The sequence below is a fragment of the Bicyclus anynana genome, chromosome 7 (genome assembly GCF_947172395.1).
Source record: "Bicyclus anynana chromosome 7, ilBicAnyn1.1, whole genome shotgun sequence".
Taxonomy (NCBI): domain Eukaryota; kingdom Metazoa; phylum Arthropoda; class Insecta; order Lepidoptera; family Nymphalidae; genus Bicyclus; species Bicyclus anynana.
Window position 1 is genome coordinate 425,308 of NC_069089.1, and position 16,657 is coordinate 441,964.

The following is a 16,657-nucleotide window of genomic DNA, read 5'->3' on the forward strand; positions in this document are numbered from 1 at the left end:
TGCATGCACAAACTGATTAAATACTCTGTTTCGTATTTAATCAGTTTGTGCATCGTGATTAAATACAGATTACATACTCTGTCTCGGTCTCGGTAGCTGTTACGTATGCATTGTACGCAACAATTACTGATGACTGGTTAACTACCTTGGACAACATATATTAAAGAATATAAAAATCGGTTTAGCTTTAAACATAAATTATCTGTTTTCTCCGATTATATCCATCCATATCGAGACCTAAAAGTTTTGTGTGTGTTATTTCCGAAATTTTCTTACGTAAATAATAAATGTCTAATTGTAATATCTTACGTCTATTGGCATATGTCATAATTTTTGTTTTGTCAAGATTAATAATTAAATTGTTACATGACAACCAATTAATAATGTCTTAGCCTCCTTAATGTAAAAAATATGTCTCCATAATATACTTTTACACGGGGGTATACCTGGGACGTTGTACGAGCTGGTGGGTATTCCCGTTTACAAGAAACGACAGACAATTTTGTTGGTGAATTTGAGTTCGATGCTAATCCAAAAGGCTGTACCCATTCCTAAACCAGATATTTGACTAGTTCGAGGGGAACTAGAATATTGGTCATACTAATGTAAAAAATATGGCGAATATTCTTTAAAGAAAACCATTGAAATACATAGTAATCATTTATTGCTAGTGCATATATCAGTCCATGCGGTCGCTCTGTCGGTCGGGCTGCGTGACGACGCAGGGCTCGTAGCTCCACTTGGGGAACATGCGCTTGTACAGACTCAGCAGGATCGTGTCCTGCGACTTGAGTTGCCCGTCGAACACGCACTTCATGTGCCCGTGCGTGCCTGAGGAGCAAATTGAATTTATACAGGGTGCTCGGGAGTATTTCCCATAAGTTCAAGGTGAAGACAATTTTTGTTGGAAAAGGAAAAAGAAATTTTTAACAGACTCAGAAGTGATTACAAAAATAAGAAAACTAATGTCGAATAAAGGTTCATGATTCACAACACTTGTCAGGACAACTTAATTAACAAATCAAATTGTAACCAAAATAAGACCCTAGAATGGCAGAGAATGACCTTGAGTGAAGTCACGCACTTGTGAACGATGTGTGTAGGGTTAAAGGCAGATATCTAACACTTCCCTTTTCAACTCAAGTCACTCTCCCCGCCTATCCCAAGTAACCCATAAAGAATTACACAACAAGAGATGTGGACGGCTTGAACGCCACGAGTACACTGTAGCCGTCCGTACCGCAAGTCGTTGCAACGCGGCGATAACACAATTAAACAAGAGTTTGAGCAAAAGTCCTGTTCTTCGTACCTAAAGGCTCCTTGATGTGTCCACTTCGTCCGTACTTGGTGCGCAGCTTGCACGGCTTGAAGTACAGCACGTCGTCGCGGTTGAAGAACATGAACCGGATCACCGCCGACCGCTTGTTCACCTGACCAACACATTGTCAACATTTCACATCTAGCTATATGTATAACAGAAGTCGTGTTAGTTACGAGTATAACTCGAGAACGGCTGAAACGATTTGGCTAAAAATTGGTGCAGGTTGCTTGGAACCAGGAGACGGACATACTATACTTAAGGGTAGGGTTTCACGCAAACGAAGTCTCATGCGTCCGCTATTTGCTCATACATAAATAATTGAAGTGTCTTTAAAATTACTGTTTTCTAAAGTGCTTGGGATAGTTATTACACCGTACCAATACACAAAGCGTTTTTAAATTTTTCGTCTGTTTGTATTAATAACGGCTGTATCGATTTTAATGAATATCACTTGAAGATACGAGTTTATTGAGCAACATATAGGCTAGTTTCACCTCGGGAAAATTTATGGTTTCAGCGTGATTTATGAAAAACTAAATTTCTCGCAGATAAAGAATCTGACGTCCGCTAGTCTATCTATACTTATAATAAATCTGTAGAGAGGTCAATGCTGTACATGAAATGTATTTTCAAAATTACTATGGCAAAGATGCAATCAGTAAAATTTTTGTCTGTCTGTTCGTTATAGAAACAAAAACTACTCGACGGATTTTAACGAAACTTGGTACAATTATTCTTCATATTCCTGGGCAGGTTATAGTATAATTTTCATCACGCTCGGAAAACAGGATAAGTTACTCCATTTTTACAGCGATACTACTGTAAGGGCTGGAATAACGAGGTCTAAGGGCGGACGAAGTCGCGGGCGTCCGCTAGTAATAAAATAAAATAAAAAATATAAATTTATGAGGTTATCACTGGATCTACTAAACTGATTTTAAAAATTCGTTCACTAAGAGAGAGCGAGTTTACTATAGTAGCTTTATAGATACTTGGGTACTTTAAAGAGGAAAAATTTATTTGTTTGTTTGTTTAATAGGTTCTGAAATTACTGGATACTGGGCATGAGATTCTTTCACCATTCGAATCCTGTATTATCCCTGATGAATAATATATTTTTTTCCCGTACCTTATAAGGATGTCCGGAGAGCACTATCCGTTTGATGACAAGTCTGTCGGGGTTGCAAGACTGCAGCACCCCTGAAGCGACCAACTGCAACTTTGTGTTCTTCTTTTCCTGCAAAATGCGATATTTTTAAATCTTTTCATGTAAAACTACTGATATTACACTTTATCTTCTAATACAGTGTTTTGCAAAGATTTTGTACTATTAGATATGTCATTAGAGCTCAGACCAATTATAGAAGGACCTGTATCGCACTCATAGTCACGAACAAAATTGTCTGTCATTTTCTGAAGAAAACGAGCTTAGATTTGGTATATATCTTATACTAAACTAGAAGTTTTTGGCCGTTTTTTACACAATTCAATTACACAAAATGGTATTTTTACAGAGCTCTTTAACCGACATACACGATTACAACTATTTAACATCAATACTATATAGAGACAGTATCTATAATCGCATTAGATCGTTGATCATATACTTTGACAGAAAAGTAACGTCTAGCGAGGCAGGTCCTATACAATAATTGGTCTGAGCATTAGAGAGACAAAAGTAGCTGATTGTCTTAATTTCATTTAGTCGCATTGTAAACAACGAAAGTTATTTTAACAAAATAATACCTAAATATTGTCTAAAATGTCGAATTGTGTGTTCAGGAAGTGTAAAATCTATACATATATACATAAATATATAATGTAAGTAAACACAAAATGATGCTCAGTGGAGTAGCTAAATTCAGATCACATTTTGCGATAATTTTGTAGGCGTGTAACATGTCTATAGAAGAAAATCTTTGGTTTCTTGTGGTAACACCGACGAAAAAATTAAAATTTTCTTAAGATTTACTGACATAATTATGTATTAATAGTATACACCTGTATCTAGCAACTAATAGAGGACTAAAACAAGAAACCGCAAATTTTCGAAAATGGATGTCTTTAGACAGTGTTTTGTCAAGGTATCTTGATTGTGATGTAGTATCTCATGTTTTCAATAAAAATAATATTTCAATATATGTCATAATGAGGACTTTCAGCCAACACAATCTGAAGACTGAAGAAGCTGAAGAAGCGGAAGTGTCAGCAGACCAGGAGGAACAGACCTTGAAGCACAGCACCGTGGAGGGACTGAACTGTATCGGCGCGTAGAACGTCGCCACACACGTCGCGCCCGGCTGGAAGAACCTCTCGTACTGAAATGACAGAATAGGCTAGTTGACACTTTTTTTTTAAATGGTCTTAAATAGTTCAATTACGTTCTACTAGACTAAAAATTTTTTTTTTTATATTTTTTTGAGACATGATTACATGAAAATTTTAGTTTAAAAATATGTTTTTGACAATACGAGTCAAAACGCCTATCGGCCATCACAGTCTATATTCCAACTGTTTCACAGACTCGTAATAATAATAATAATAATTAACGTAAAACTTATAGCACACCTCTTTTTTATGTCAGTGGTATCAATAAAAAAGTGGATACACAATCAGCGAAAACAAAACGTCCCCACTGTATGAGTGCCAAACACAACTTCTTGGCACTCAAATCAAAAATTGCAAATTCAACCTTAAACTTAACTCAAGGTTAAGTTTGCTCTGAATCTGGGATTTTATTGAATATTGGATTGGACTATATTTAAAGGTCTCTATGTATAATTTTCTTTACCAATAACTAAACCTATCAAAGCAAAATTGGCCAGTTTTTAAGTGATGTTTTACATGAATATGCATCCTTTTATTATAAGTCAATGATCAGTGGTTAAAAAATTTTAAATACTCAAAGTATTTACATATAGATAGTAATTTCAATCAAAATGAATAAACAATATTTACCTTATGTTTAGTTCCATTAGTATGTTGACTAAAAATGGGGTTTACAATGAATCTTCTGTATCCAACTTGGAAGATCAAGCGCTCCTTGCTTTTGATTGGTTCGTCGCTGACACCCGTGCGTTTGAGCACAACATTCATTACTGACATCTTGTGTTCATGAGGCAACAGACCAAACACTGACATTGGAGCCTCAGAGTTGGCCTCGTGGTACGCCTTCCATAGGTCTTGCCTCACACCTTTCACGTGTATTGTTATATAAAACCCATACTGAAAATCACAAAATGATGAAATTAAATTTTAAAATCACATTGTGCTAAATGATTGCATGTCATTTTTTTTCTTTTTTAAAAAGAATATTTGCCATATCTTTTATAATATGACCAATATTTCTATTTCCCTCTAACTAGTCCAGGAAGGCTGTGCTAGGAGTGGGTATGACAATAGACCAACGGGGTGAGGATCGAACCACCACCCCTCGGTGATGCTTCCGATTGCTCTTACCGGTGAGGCTTTTTTAATTTGTTGTTTTTGTTATTGTAACTTTTTGGATGAGCACTGTTAACTCATCTGATGGTAAGTAACATTTCATGTAAGAAGGTAAAGCATATTTATGGAAGGGAAGTAGTTTATTTAACTATTAGATATATTACTATATATTATTAGTTGTTATTCAAGATTGTTACCATACTGTATACCAAATAGTATAAAATTTTTATATCAACACAAATAACTAAAACAGACGGACATTTTAAATTGATTTAATAAGTTAAGCAATTCATTTTATTGATTTGATTGTATTGGTACAATCAACTACAATATTAACAAAAAGTAATAGAAAATTTTAATAACAATTGCAAATTAGTACATACCATATTAATAAGACTATCTTCAAGTTCCTTGAAAACCCTCTTCCTTGTCCGTTCATAGTTTTCAAACTGAAATATCTTGGCATAATCTACAGGAAGATTTTCCTTGGGATCCCAAGCTGATGTCCTGAAGGACTCCAACCCTCTAAACCTCATGAACCTCTCTCTCGCAGGCACATCCTGTGGGGTGTCCACTTCATCAGGGAACTGCTGATCTTCTCTTGCTGCAGCGAGCTTTTTAAGCATTTCGTGTTCTTCGAAAGAGTCAATTGTTGCATCATACTTCTCATCTGTTGGCCCCATCTCTGATTCAGCGACTGATTCAAAGTCATTGTCGTCAGCATTCACTTCTTGGTCAGATTCATCCTCCTCACAGGACATGAACTCATCATTCTCTTCATCATCTTCACTATCATGGTCAGAACCATCCCCTTCACCTTCTGCATCAGACTCTACTATCCACGCTGCTTGGTATTCAGACCAGCCTTTAGGAACTTTTTTGACCTTAACAAAAAAATATAAATGTATAAAATATAATGTAAATTTTAGCCTAAGAGATATTTCCAGAGGTTTTTTCATGATTTCAGTGACTGTAATGTTAAATAATATTTTAATATTAATTTACACTTTCACATATATTTAGGTCTTTTAAATATACTGCTAAAACCATGATTTCTTGGATAAGAAGTAATCTATGCATGCAATCTTGGTGCCAAATTTTATTAAAAAAGATGAGCAGTTAAGTTGGTAATAAGCAATATCTGTGTCTTTGCTTAAGACAGATTTAGAACTGAATCTGAAACTGGAAAATAGTGGAGTTATCTTGGTTAAGAAGTACCTTCTTTTTAGTATCCAGATTAGCTTCTTTGATTTCCTCTTCTGTAGGCCAGGTCTGTTCAGCGTCCATAGGATCTGGTACATTCTCTGCCAATAAAGACTCTTGCTTGGCTGGATCGGCAACTTGTAAGACTGACACTTGAGTAACCTCTGCGTCCATTGTATCACTTTTAATATTCTCTTTGCCAGTATTCAAAGGGTGGGGATCATCTAATCCATCTATTCTAGTCATCTGAAAGTCTCCCAGACCTGTTATATGAACCAAACTGTTGACATTTAGTGGCATTCCCCGCAAGTAGCCACTCAGTTTTAAAGTACCACTATCACCTTCCTTGTCCGGTAAGTATTCAACCTCTTCGGCGAGCATGTATGGTCTTTTCTGCCTATGGTGTATGACTTTTCTTTTTTGATTGCCAATTCGACGTAAAACGTTTAAACCATCAGAGGATTTGTCTAGCTGCATGATCTTTTCATCTGGCAACCATTTAGATATTAGTTTTTGTACATTTTGCTTTTCTGTTGTTCTTTTTTTTGGATTCACCCCCTCTATGTCCATAGCTACTACCACTGGGGTAGGCATCCCCTGAGCCATAGACAACGCTAGAGCCTTCTCACCCCATTCGTCTACCGGTTCATCAAGTGCAGAACTGACGAATAGCACTGTGTCTGCAATTTTGAGTGCATCAATCAAACTAAAGTCATTGTCTATTTCAGGGCATATGAATGAAAAACGTTGCTTGAAATTGGGTAACCTAAAATTATTGACATTATTAATAATTATTATTTCTGATGTTTTTTAAATACTTAAAAAAAATTGAAAATCATTAGACTCTTGCACCAAAAGTTCTGTGCTTACATATTTCAACATAATCCATAAGTGCTTCAAATATTGATCTAAAGAGAAGATTTAAGGGGTAAACTTATATGCTAAACACTAAATTGCAGTCACATATACTGAGGCAGCTTATTACAGCCCACTGAAGTACCAGGTCTCCCTCCTGACCTCTATGGGGGGACTTCGAACAAAACCTGTCAATTTTTTTCAAGGGGAATAGAAGCTTACTCAGCTCTATTGCAAACTGGCAGGATATGGTGTTAAATTTTGTAAGTATTCGAATTAAAAATTGATTTGTTTCAATTAGACTTAGTTTACTTGACATAATGTCAAATTATGTCATGATTTAATGGTGGTAATTAAAGCTGAAAACTTAAAATTAAAGTTACAAGGGATCCAAATGTGACTTGGTCTGAGAAATATTACTATCAGATGATAATAAAACCAAGACTGGATCAACACCACCACCACACCACCAATTCCCAAAACTAGGTTTACAATTTATACTGCAAATTTCTTGGAAGAAAGAAATTATCAATGTTTCATTGTTCTAGACAGGTTCTTGTGATTCCAAGCTACATGGGCAAACAACTGAAACATGGAGACAATTGAAGCAAATCATATCATCTCATCATCATCATCTTACCCAATATGCAAGATCCCATTTGGAGATTGACTTACGACGGCACCTTCAGAACATGTCTTCAGTATGACCAGTGCGGACTGCACATCCAGTTGTGCGTTCAAAGGCACAACACACACAAGGAACGGTGGGTTGCGATTACCACCAAGTCCACGTTTCTTAGCGAGCACTTCCTCGCGTTTGTTCTTACGTATCTGCAAAGCCTGGTGCCGTCTTTCTTCCTTCTTTAATATATGACGGTTTCGGCGCACAAACTCCTTCACATTCACTTTACCTAAATAGTTTATTTTAATTGTTACAATATAATGCGACGAGTGGAGCTTCGTTTTGTTAGTTAGTTTAATTTTGTCAGATCACATATGATATTGGATGTAATTGCATAAAATTATGAACTTTTTATTAAATAACTTCAAATAATAGCAAACGATCGTAAGAAATACTTGTCAAAGTGTTATTATTTAGTATTACAACCGGCCTAAACCTAAACCAGACAGCAATTCTAAAATAATAAACGAACTAAACTATAACCTTACCTTTAACCGCTGCTGAAATTCCCCTTTTCGATCTATGACGAGATTTATGGGACTTATTACTCTGTTTGAGATTTCCAGCACGATGTGCCTGTTGCATTTTGAATCATAAAATTAAAATTTTTACGATTATTTATTTTTAAAATTTTTAAACACATGGGCTCCGCTCACCGCTCATGGGCTGTTTTGTGACAGTGACAGTTAGTGACAGTAAACGTCAATTTGAAGTTACCATTTCTTAAATTTGACTTGACTGCTTTGAGTTCTTGCTTTATTATCCGAGCAACTTTGAAAATATAACGAAACCATAGACTATGGATAAAGTTAGAGCGGAATTTATAGGAATTTATCGTCGATTAACTGCAAATAACACTATTTAGATTTACGAATACCAACAAACCGAAACCACAAATATTACTGTGAACAAGAAAGCAGAAGTAAAAATCAGTAATTTAGGTAAATCGCCGAAATGCCGCAGCCAGGGTACAAGACACAAGTATTTAAAAATAAAATAGGGTTTAATTTTTTGCAGATCGCTCTGGGATATACAATTAAATACTCATTTCTTTTGATTTCTGTAATAATTATCAGATAAACACAAATCCATTCTTATATAATAATATCATATTTTTTAAAATATCTATGGCGCATTTTATGATGGTAATGAGTTTTATTGACAGTTTGACGAAAAATTGAGCAAAGGTTATGGCAACATTTCGCACGCCAACATCACAGGTCACGTGACGTGACGTTGTGGACGTGTCATTTGTGGACGGCTCGTTGGTGGCGTTGCGCAGGTTCATTTTTGTAAAAGTCTTGTTGGAGTCTTATTATTGAACTAAAGTTGAATGGTTTCATGTGAATTGATCAGTTGATAATTAAGTTAGGGTAGTTAAATAACACTAAATCAAAATGGGAAGTGAGTATCTGTCGTATTTAAATGTTAAATCACGAGGGCACGTAAATGGAATACACGTATTTAGATTGCCCAGAAATTGTGTGTTGAAGATGAAATTGCTGTGTTAAAATGGTAAAGTAACTTGTGTTTTCTATTTTTCAGTCAAATTCCTGGAAGTTATAAAACCATTTTGCAGTATATTACCGGAAATAGCGAAACCGGAGCGAAAGGTAAGATGAATGTTATTTTACCCTCCTTATTTTACTTCTGAAAGCTTTTTACACTTCGTTAGAATAAAATAACGTTAATACAGAAGTAGATTAACGTACTAAATCATAATTCGAGTATTTCGATATAAGTGAAAGTATAACCTAAATGTTCATACAATGAGTAACTGTTAAATGCAACATTAACAAAATGGGTGTTTCCAGTGAAATCGATTTGGTCCTAATACAACTTATTTACCACCTTTCAGATACAATTCAGAGAGAAAGTATTATGGACAGCTATCACATTATTTATTTTCTTAGTATGCTGCCAGGTAAGTGAAGTTTATTTGTCTATATATTTCCATATGTTGTTAATATTACTTTAAAAATAGGTATAAATTAACAATAAATACCCTTTTTACTGTGACTATTATACATAAAAGTCAACATTTTTTTTATACTCAAATTCAGAAGTGAAAGTATTTACTTCCTTACATCATTTTAAAATCATATTATCTAATGTCCAGAGGGCTAAAGTTTCTTTCAAAGAGGAAGAGTGCAGCTTAAACCTACCACGCTGCTTGAATTGAATTGAATTGCTGCTTGAATTTTGACGGCCTCCGTGGCGCAGTGGTATGCACGGTGGCTTGCTTGGTGGGAGGCTTCGGCCGAGTCTAGTTACCAACCTACCAGCAAAGACTTACCGCCAAGCGATTTAGTGTTCCGGTACGATGCTGTGTAGAAACCGAAAGGGTTGTGGATTTTCATCCTCCTCCTAACAAGTTAGCCCGCTTCCATCTTAGACTGCATCATCACTTACCATCAGGCGAGATTGTAGTCAAGGGCTAACTTGTAAAGAATAAAAAAAAAAAATGCAGGTTGGCGTGGTTAAGGTCTGAATACTTGACTAACAATCATTATCAAATGTCAATGATACTGATTTAGTCTGTGAGGTTAATCTAGTGAGGTGTTGTGAGAGTATAACACCAATTTTCAAACTCTTGAGTTCAAAATTACATATCATGCCCAACCTTGTCTTGAAACCCAAAACATCATAATCAGAAGCTGCATTTGCATTTCTCTTGTTTTGTGATATGTTGTGGCACATCATAGGTCTATAAATCACATAATCCTCTGCAATTAACGACAAGTGATTCAAAGTATACCCTGTTTTCAGATCCCATTATTCGGCATAATGTCATCAGATAGTGCGGATCCGTTCTACTGGATCCGTGTGATCCTGGCCTCCAACAGAGGAACCTTAATGGAACTTGGCATCTCCCCCATCGTCACATCAGGCCTCATCATGCAACTGTTAGCCGGTGCAAAGATAATAGAAGTTGGTGACACTCCAAAAGACAGAGCACTATTTAATGGAGCTCAAAAATGTAAGGATAATATTTTAATACATTTATGTCACAGATTGGTCCTTTTACTTCACTACTGAAGAGTCTTTTTGCTTATGTATGTATACACATAGAGATAAACAATACTGAAGGGGAAAACCATTATATTACCTGCATAACTACTACTTTAAGAATACAAGGAAAGAATGCATACTTAATTCTACAACATGCTTCTCAACACCCAACGGTCAGAAGTCCTGGGTTCTGTTTGTTTTCCTCTCTGCCTCACACTGGCACTTTAGCCGGTAGGCCTAAAATGTCTCTCTGTCGTCCCATTTCTAGGAAATTTTATTATCTATTTAATTCAGTTAATACAAATGAGTGGACAATAGGTAAATTTTTAAATTTAGGCTGACTATATTCATTATTTTCCTCAAGTTGTTATAGTTTTTTATGCAGTCAGGTTTTTAATTAATTATTTAGAATTATTACAATTATTTTAATAGAATAGTAATTTTATTTTTACCTAAAATTATAGATCTGTTAAAGACTAGTGAACTATTATTTGCATGCCTTTCAGGAACTTTGCCAGTTTCATCAAACACTTTTGAATCTAGGCATATTGCCAAAAACCTGTTGTTATTCTTAATAATTGTCCTATAAGTTATGTTAATTTTAATGTGTATTTCATTTGCACTATTTATGTTAAAAATTGGCTCATATTTTGGATAAAAAGCAAAATTTTTGAATTCCCAATTTATTTTTAACAGCAAATTTACAAGCAAAATCATTATTTTTTGCTACATAAATACTGAATTTGAAATGAATGAAATGAATTTTATTCGCTTTATAAACATTACATTACATAGTAGGGCTGAGACCTTCTTTTAAGTGAAAACCTGTGTCAGAAGGTCTCGCAAAATGATGTAACATATTTAACATAAACTGAAAATAATGCCATTTCCAACTATGTGATTAGTTGATCTCATAGTTTTGCTAGAAAATGTCTATTTATTCTATACTTGAAGGCGCACAACTCATACATGGTAGGAGACACTGACACAGGATGGCTATTTCACATTTTAGCTGTCCAGATTAGACTATTTTTTTTTTTGTAAATAATGACTCTACAAAATCTTTTAATTCGTTAATAATCTTTTACTTTGTTGGCAGTGTTTGGCATGGTGATAACAGTGGGCCAGGCTATTGTGTATGTAATGACTGGCATGTATGGAGAGCCCAGTGAGATTGGTGCCGGCGTGTGTCTGCTCATCATCATACAGCTGTTTGTGGCGGGACTCATTGTGCTGCTGCTGGATGAACTGCTGCAGAAAGGTGATTAGTTTATTGATTCATCATCCTTAGGTTATTTTACACTCCAGGGTCCACTGCAGGGTTAGGCTACTCATAGGAGAGTAATTTGGAGCTTAGTTCTACCACAACATTCTAGTGTCTCAATGATATGACTCACTTTCGACTTTGTAAAAATGGCTATTTTGGGAGCAATGACGATGAAATGTATGATGATGAAACTGATTGGGAAGCTTAATATTATGAGCACCTCTCCTCCTCCCACCCTCGGTCTGGACAGAGATATCTTTTCTGTGCTCCACTTCGTCAAATCTCTTCTGGTGCGTCCACGTCGCGGGTGGGCATCACGGGAGTCAGTAGTAATGCACGAATACTGCGGTATCAGGAAAAAAAGAGATGAGATAAATAAATAAAAAAAAATTATGAGCAGAGAAGGGTCTCCCATTGGTCACAATACTAACATAGAAATAATTGATTGATAATGATTATGATTTTGATGCAGTTTATATTTGGATTTATACTATAATACTAACTAATAGTTTAGTTTGAAGTTTCAAAATTGCCTGTAATCTAACCCTACTGTAAAGAAACAAATTAGAATTTTATTTCAATTACATGTTTTCATTTAATAATTTCCAGGATATGGTCTGGGCTCTGGTATCTCCCTGTTCATTGCCACCAACATTTGTGAGACTATTGTATGGAAGGCGTTCTCACCTGCAACCGTTAACACTGGTAAGATTTGCTACTTTCATTGATAATTTATGGAAATGTGCTATGAATACTCATTTCATAATATAATCTTTAAACAATTTTGTCTGTCTGGTTGTTCCGGCTAACATTTCAAACGGCAGAACTGATTTTGACATTGATTAATATAAATTTCTTATAACTTTGGATCAAATGATACAGGGGTATAATTTAAAATCAAAAAATAATAATTCTAGTATAGGAATTGGATATAAGGATTGTAGTCAAGGGCTAACTTGTAAAGAATAAAAAAAAAAGAATATAAATTAATATAACAATATTTTACTTTTAGCGCCAAATTAAAAAAAATCTCAGTTTTAGTAAATAATTACTATTGCTTGTTTCCATATGTTTGAGTTTTTTCTGAATTGATTGATTGATTTATTTATTTGATGGGATTATTATTGGAAAACAAAATGGAACTTCATGCAGACAAAGTTGTGGACATCTTTATAATTGAATTATCATTATAATATTATTACTTATTACATTATTTATAAATAAATTAATATATTATTATGATTTATAAATATTATCGGTCTATTTGAGAGTTCAAAGACACTCAATCAATCAAAAGATTTGTTTATAGTCTTAGGACTGATTGCAAATTTGCTGTACAAAAAAAAAATATTTTAACTACACAGTTGTAACCTACTTCCCAACACCGAGCTTTAGTGAGAATTTATCGAAAGACAGAAAAAACTTTACTTAAAAATAAATCGTTTTTGTGCAGGTCGTGGTACAGAGTTCGAGGGCGCAGTGATAGCCCTGTTCCACCTGTTGGCCACCCGGCCGGACAAGGTCAGGGCTCTGCGTGAGGCATTCTACCGCCAGAACCTGCCCAACCTCATGAACTTGCTTGCCACCGTGCTCGTCTTCGCTATAGTTATATACTTCCAGGTTAGTACTAGCTATGTGTATCAGAAGTGGGATTGGAATTCACTAAATCAAGCCCATGAAAAACATGATTAAATTATTTTAGAATAATTTGAACACAGTGTGACATGTCTGAGGTATTTGGCCTACAATTTAAGATGCAGATGCTAAGAATCAAATGCATTTAACGTCTTAACAAGCTAAATGCTGTTTAAGCCTCATTCAGTTAAAGGATTCACAGAAAATTCTCTTATTGCCTGTAGAACAACTTTTGTACCCACTTTTAACACAATATTTACAGCACTAATCATATGGAAACTGCAAAATAGGTTATGTTTAAAAGATGTTGCGAATTTTTTTTTAAACTGCCAACCTATTCTCTCAAGTGCACCTAAGACTACATTTTATCAAAAAGATGTATACCACAATAATCTGATTTTGTTTCCAGGGCTTCCGAGTGGACCTACCCATCAAGTCAGCCCGCTACCGCGGCCAGTACTCCTCCTACCCCATCAAACTGTTCTACACCTCCAACATCCCCATCATCCTGCAGTCTGCGCTCGTCTCCAACCTCTACGTCATATCACAGGTAACACTCCTTTCTACTAACTCATGCGATGTGTGTTTTATCAACTCAATTCTAAAAGTAGTAGAAATCCAAACACAAAACTGAGAGTAGTGAAGAATCATAAGTAGTGATCTAAAATAGGAGACATAATGTGGTATAACTAAAAATATAATTTTAATTTTGTCATTTATAAAACATTTAGGATATTCATTTCAAGTTTGGAATCCATACTTAAAAAAGGATTATGGAAATGCTTAAAAAGTGCCAAAATTAGTTACTAAAATACTCAGAGAGTCAAAGAACATCACTTATCCTGCACTTGACTAAAAGATTTCTCGAGAAGCCATAAAATGTAGAGGAGTTGGAACAAATATTTTCCCAATAGTGTAAATAGTATCGACTGGGTTACAAGACCTCAGTGTTTGGATGTTCATTGGCTGAATTTGATGTGATGATATCTTTTATTACATAACGTATCACTCGTTAGATGTTGGCGGTGAAGTTCAGCGGCAACTTCCTGGTGAACCTGCTGGGCGTGTGGGCGGACGTGGGCGGCGGCGGGCCGGCGCGCGCCTACCCCGTGGGCGGCCTGTGCTACTACTTCAGCCCGCCCGAGTCGCTGGCGCACATCGCGCAGGACCCCGTGCACGCCGTGCTCTACATCTTCTTCATGCTGGGCTCGTGTGCCTTCTTCTCCAAGACGTGGATCGACGTGTCGGGCTCCTCGGCCAAGGATGTGAGTACTGCGCCACTCTAATGTGCATGGTCAAGCGCGCTTACCCCCAACACGGGGCTGTAAGACCACCAAACTCCCAACTGAAAATATCTTAGAAGAATGAAAACCAGTATCTCAGCCTAACCCAAGATAAAAAATGTTTCGTAATTACTAATAATATTTCTTAACTAATTCAACAATTAATCTTTCCAGGTCGCAAAACAGTTGAAGGAACAGCAAATGGTGATGCGTGGACACAGAGACAACTCAATGATCCATGAGCTCAACCGGTATATCCCTACCGCTGCTGCCTTTGGTGGTCTTTGCATCGGAGCCCTGTCAGTGCTGGCTGACTTCCTCGGAGCGATTGGCTCAGGCACGGGAATCCTGCTCGCTGTCACCATCATATACCAGTACTTTGAGATATTTGTCAAGGAGCAAGCGGAGATGGGAGGCATGAGTACACTTTTGTTCTAAGTCTAGGATTCAACGGTCATATCTGTACAATTAACTAAAGAATAGGCACAGACAAATTAAAATTATTTGTTGTAATTTTTATTTTTTATTGCACTTTAATAACATATAGCAACACTAAATAGTTCAAGAGGTGGTTTTTTCTAAAGCAACCTAGAGATTTCATAGACTAGAGAGTGGGATGATGTTAAAATATATAAATGATAAATAATAATTTTCATATATTATATTGTTATGTGTGAATATGACTGTTAGAAAAGTAATTTATATATATAGAAGCATACAGTTTTATGCACCTTATATTAAAAATAATGTTTAAAGACAAAACCACAGAGTGCATTAGGAAAGACCTTTAGCTGCACTTTTCTTTCACTTCGTCTTTTCTGCTCTTTCTCGTTTTAGAATAGATTTATCAATTCTATATTTTTCGTTGAGTTTTTAACAGTATATTTTGATATATTTATGAAAATTTCTATTAACTCTTTAAAAGGCTAAGTTTGTTTTGTTTTAGCTCACTTCTGGTTGTAAATTTTAGTATTTTAATTTTAGATGTTATACAGTAGGGCCAAAGAAACAAGATATATGAATAATATTATACTTTAATAACTAGAGCAAAAAGTACACTTTGTATCTTGTCTTTCTGGCTTTATTTAAGTATTTTAATTTTAAAGTTTTCTATTTTTTCATAGTTCGTTGTACAGGTATGATTGTGAAGGAATACTCTGATAGTCTCATGCCTGACGGAACGACCAAAGTTCCTGCTCTATGTTATTTATGCCATTAAAATCGTAAATGTATTTTTCATGTCCACTCATAAAGAAAAGTATTGGATTACATGCTTCCAAGTTTAGATTTTTTTTGTTACCTGGCAACACATTCACACTCTGTACTTGTGAGTGTCTATGAAAGACGTGACGTCACATTAAGATTACACGCATTAAATTTCTCTATTTTTGATGCAATGCGATTGATATTTTCTATTTCCTATCTGTACGCTAAAAAACAAAGTAACGTGACATAGTCACTTTTTATCCTTTAATGAATGAGTTGCCATGTAAAAATAAATAATTTATATTTGAAGTCATACAGATGAAAATACTACCGATTGATATGGACATAGACAAATATAAGCTGGTGTTGGTTTTTATATTACCTATTTATGTATATAAAAAACGTAGTCGTTCCATCTGGTTGCGCGTGATTGGAGTGCGTGGGTTATGTGCTATTTATATGATAAATTTTTAATAATAAAATAATTTACCGAGACAGACTTTTTATTCATCTTTATTCTTTTATAATACACCACTAACAGCATAAATTCTCAATTAAATGAACATGATCTAACTGTTATTATATTTTGTAATTAGTAAACCAAACCTCGCCATGTTATGCCAATCCAGGTTTTTTTTACCTCAGGACTATAGGCATAGAAGCAGATATTACTTTGTGAAAGTTCAAAAAAAAGTGAAAAATCGTTTATATTTTGCCACTTTTCGGAAAAAACTGAGGAATCAAAAGGA

General features: G+C 35.3%; 2 protein-coding genes across 2 annotated transcripts; one reads left to right on the plus strand and one right to left on the minus strand.

The window, feature by feature from the left end:
• Positions 1-647: 647 nt before the first annotated feature.
• On the minus strand, positions 648-8,186 carry LOC112045095 (pre-rRNA-processing protein TSR1 homolog). The gene is made up of 9 exons (XM_024081165.2): positions 7,994-8,186; positions 7,464-7,734; positions 5,984-6,734; positions 5,149-5,649; positions 4,280-4,546; positions 3,550-3,639; positions 2,451-2,558; positions 1,310-1,430; positions 648-831 (listed from the first exon to the last, which is right to left on the minus strand). The coding sequence occupies exons 1-9, from the start codon at positions 8,088-8,090 to the stop codon at positions 680-682; spliced, it is 2,358 nt and encodes a 785-aa protein (XP_023936933.2). The 5' UTR covers positions 8,091-8,186; the 3' UTR covers positions 648-679.
• A 549-nt stretch (positions 8,187-8,735) lies between these two features.
• LOC112045096 (protein transport protein Sec61 subunit alpha) lies at positions 8,736-16,403 on the plus strand. The gene is made up of 10 exons (XM_024081166.2): positions 8,736-8,909; positions 9,051-9,118; positions 9,364-9,429; positions 10,275-10,485; positions 11,617-11,778; positions 12,394-12,489; positions 13,238-13,404; positions 13,829-13,969; positions 14,436-14,684; positions 14,877-16,403. Exons 1-10 carry the CDS (start codon positions 8,903-8,905, stop codon positions 15,138-15,140), a joined length of 1,431 nt encoding a protein of 476 aa, XP_023936934.1. The 5' UTR covers positions 8,736-8,902; the 3' UTR covers positions 15,141-16,403.
• The last annotated feature ends 254 nt before the right edge of the window (positions 16,404-16,657 follow it).

What these genes read in the sequence shown, in the direction of transcription:
- LOC112045095 (XM_024081165.2), bottom strand. Translation starts at nt 8,090, where the DNA reads ATGCAACAGGCACATCGTGCTGGAAATCTCAAACAGAGTAATAAGTCC. An exon ending in AATTTCAGCAGCGGTTAAAG is followed by an intron (nt 7,735 to 7,993) that starts GTAAGGTTATAG and finishes TAAACTATTTAG; the next exon opens with GTAAAGTGAATGTGAAGGAG. An exon ending in TCTCCGGACATCCTTATAAG is followed by an intron (nt 1,431 to 2,450) that starts GTACGGGAAAAA and finishes TGTGTTGGTCAG; the next exon opens with GTGAACAAGCGGTCGGCGGT.
- LOC112045096 (XM_024081166.2), top strand. An exon ending in GGATGAACTGCTGCAGAAAG is followed by an intron (nt 11,779 to 12,393) that starts GTGATTAGTTTA and finishes AATAATTTCCAG; the next exon opens with GATATGGTCTGGGCTCTGGT. An exon ending in CTATAGTTATATACTTCCAG is followed by an intron (nt 13,405 to 13,828) that starts GTTAGTACTAGC and finishes TTTTGTTTCCAG; the next exon opens with GGCTTCCGAGTGGACCTACC.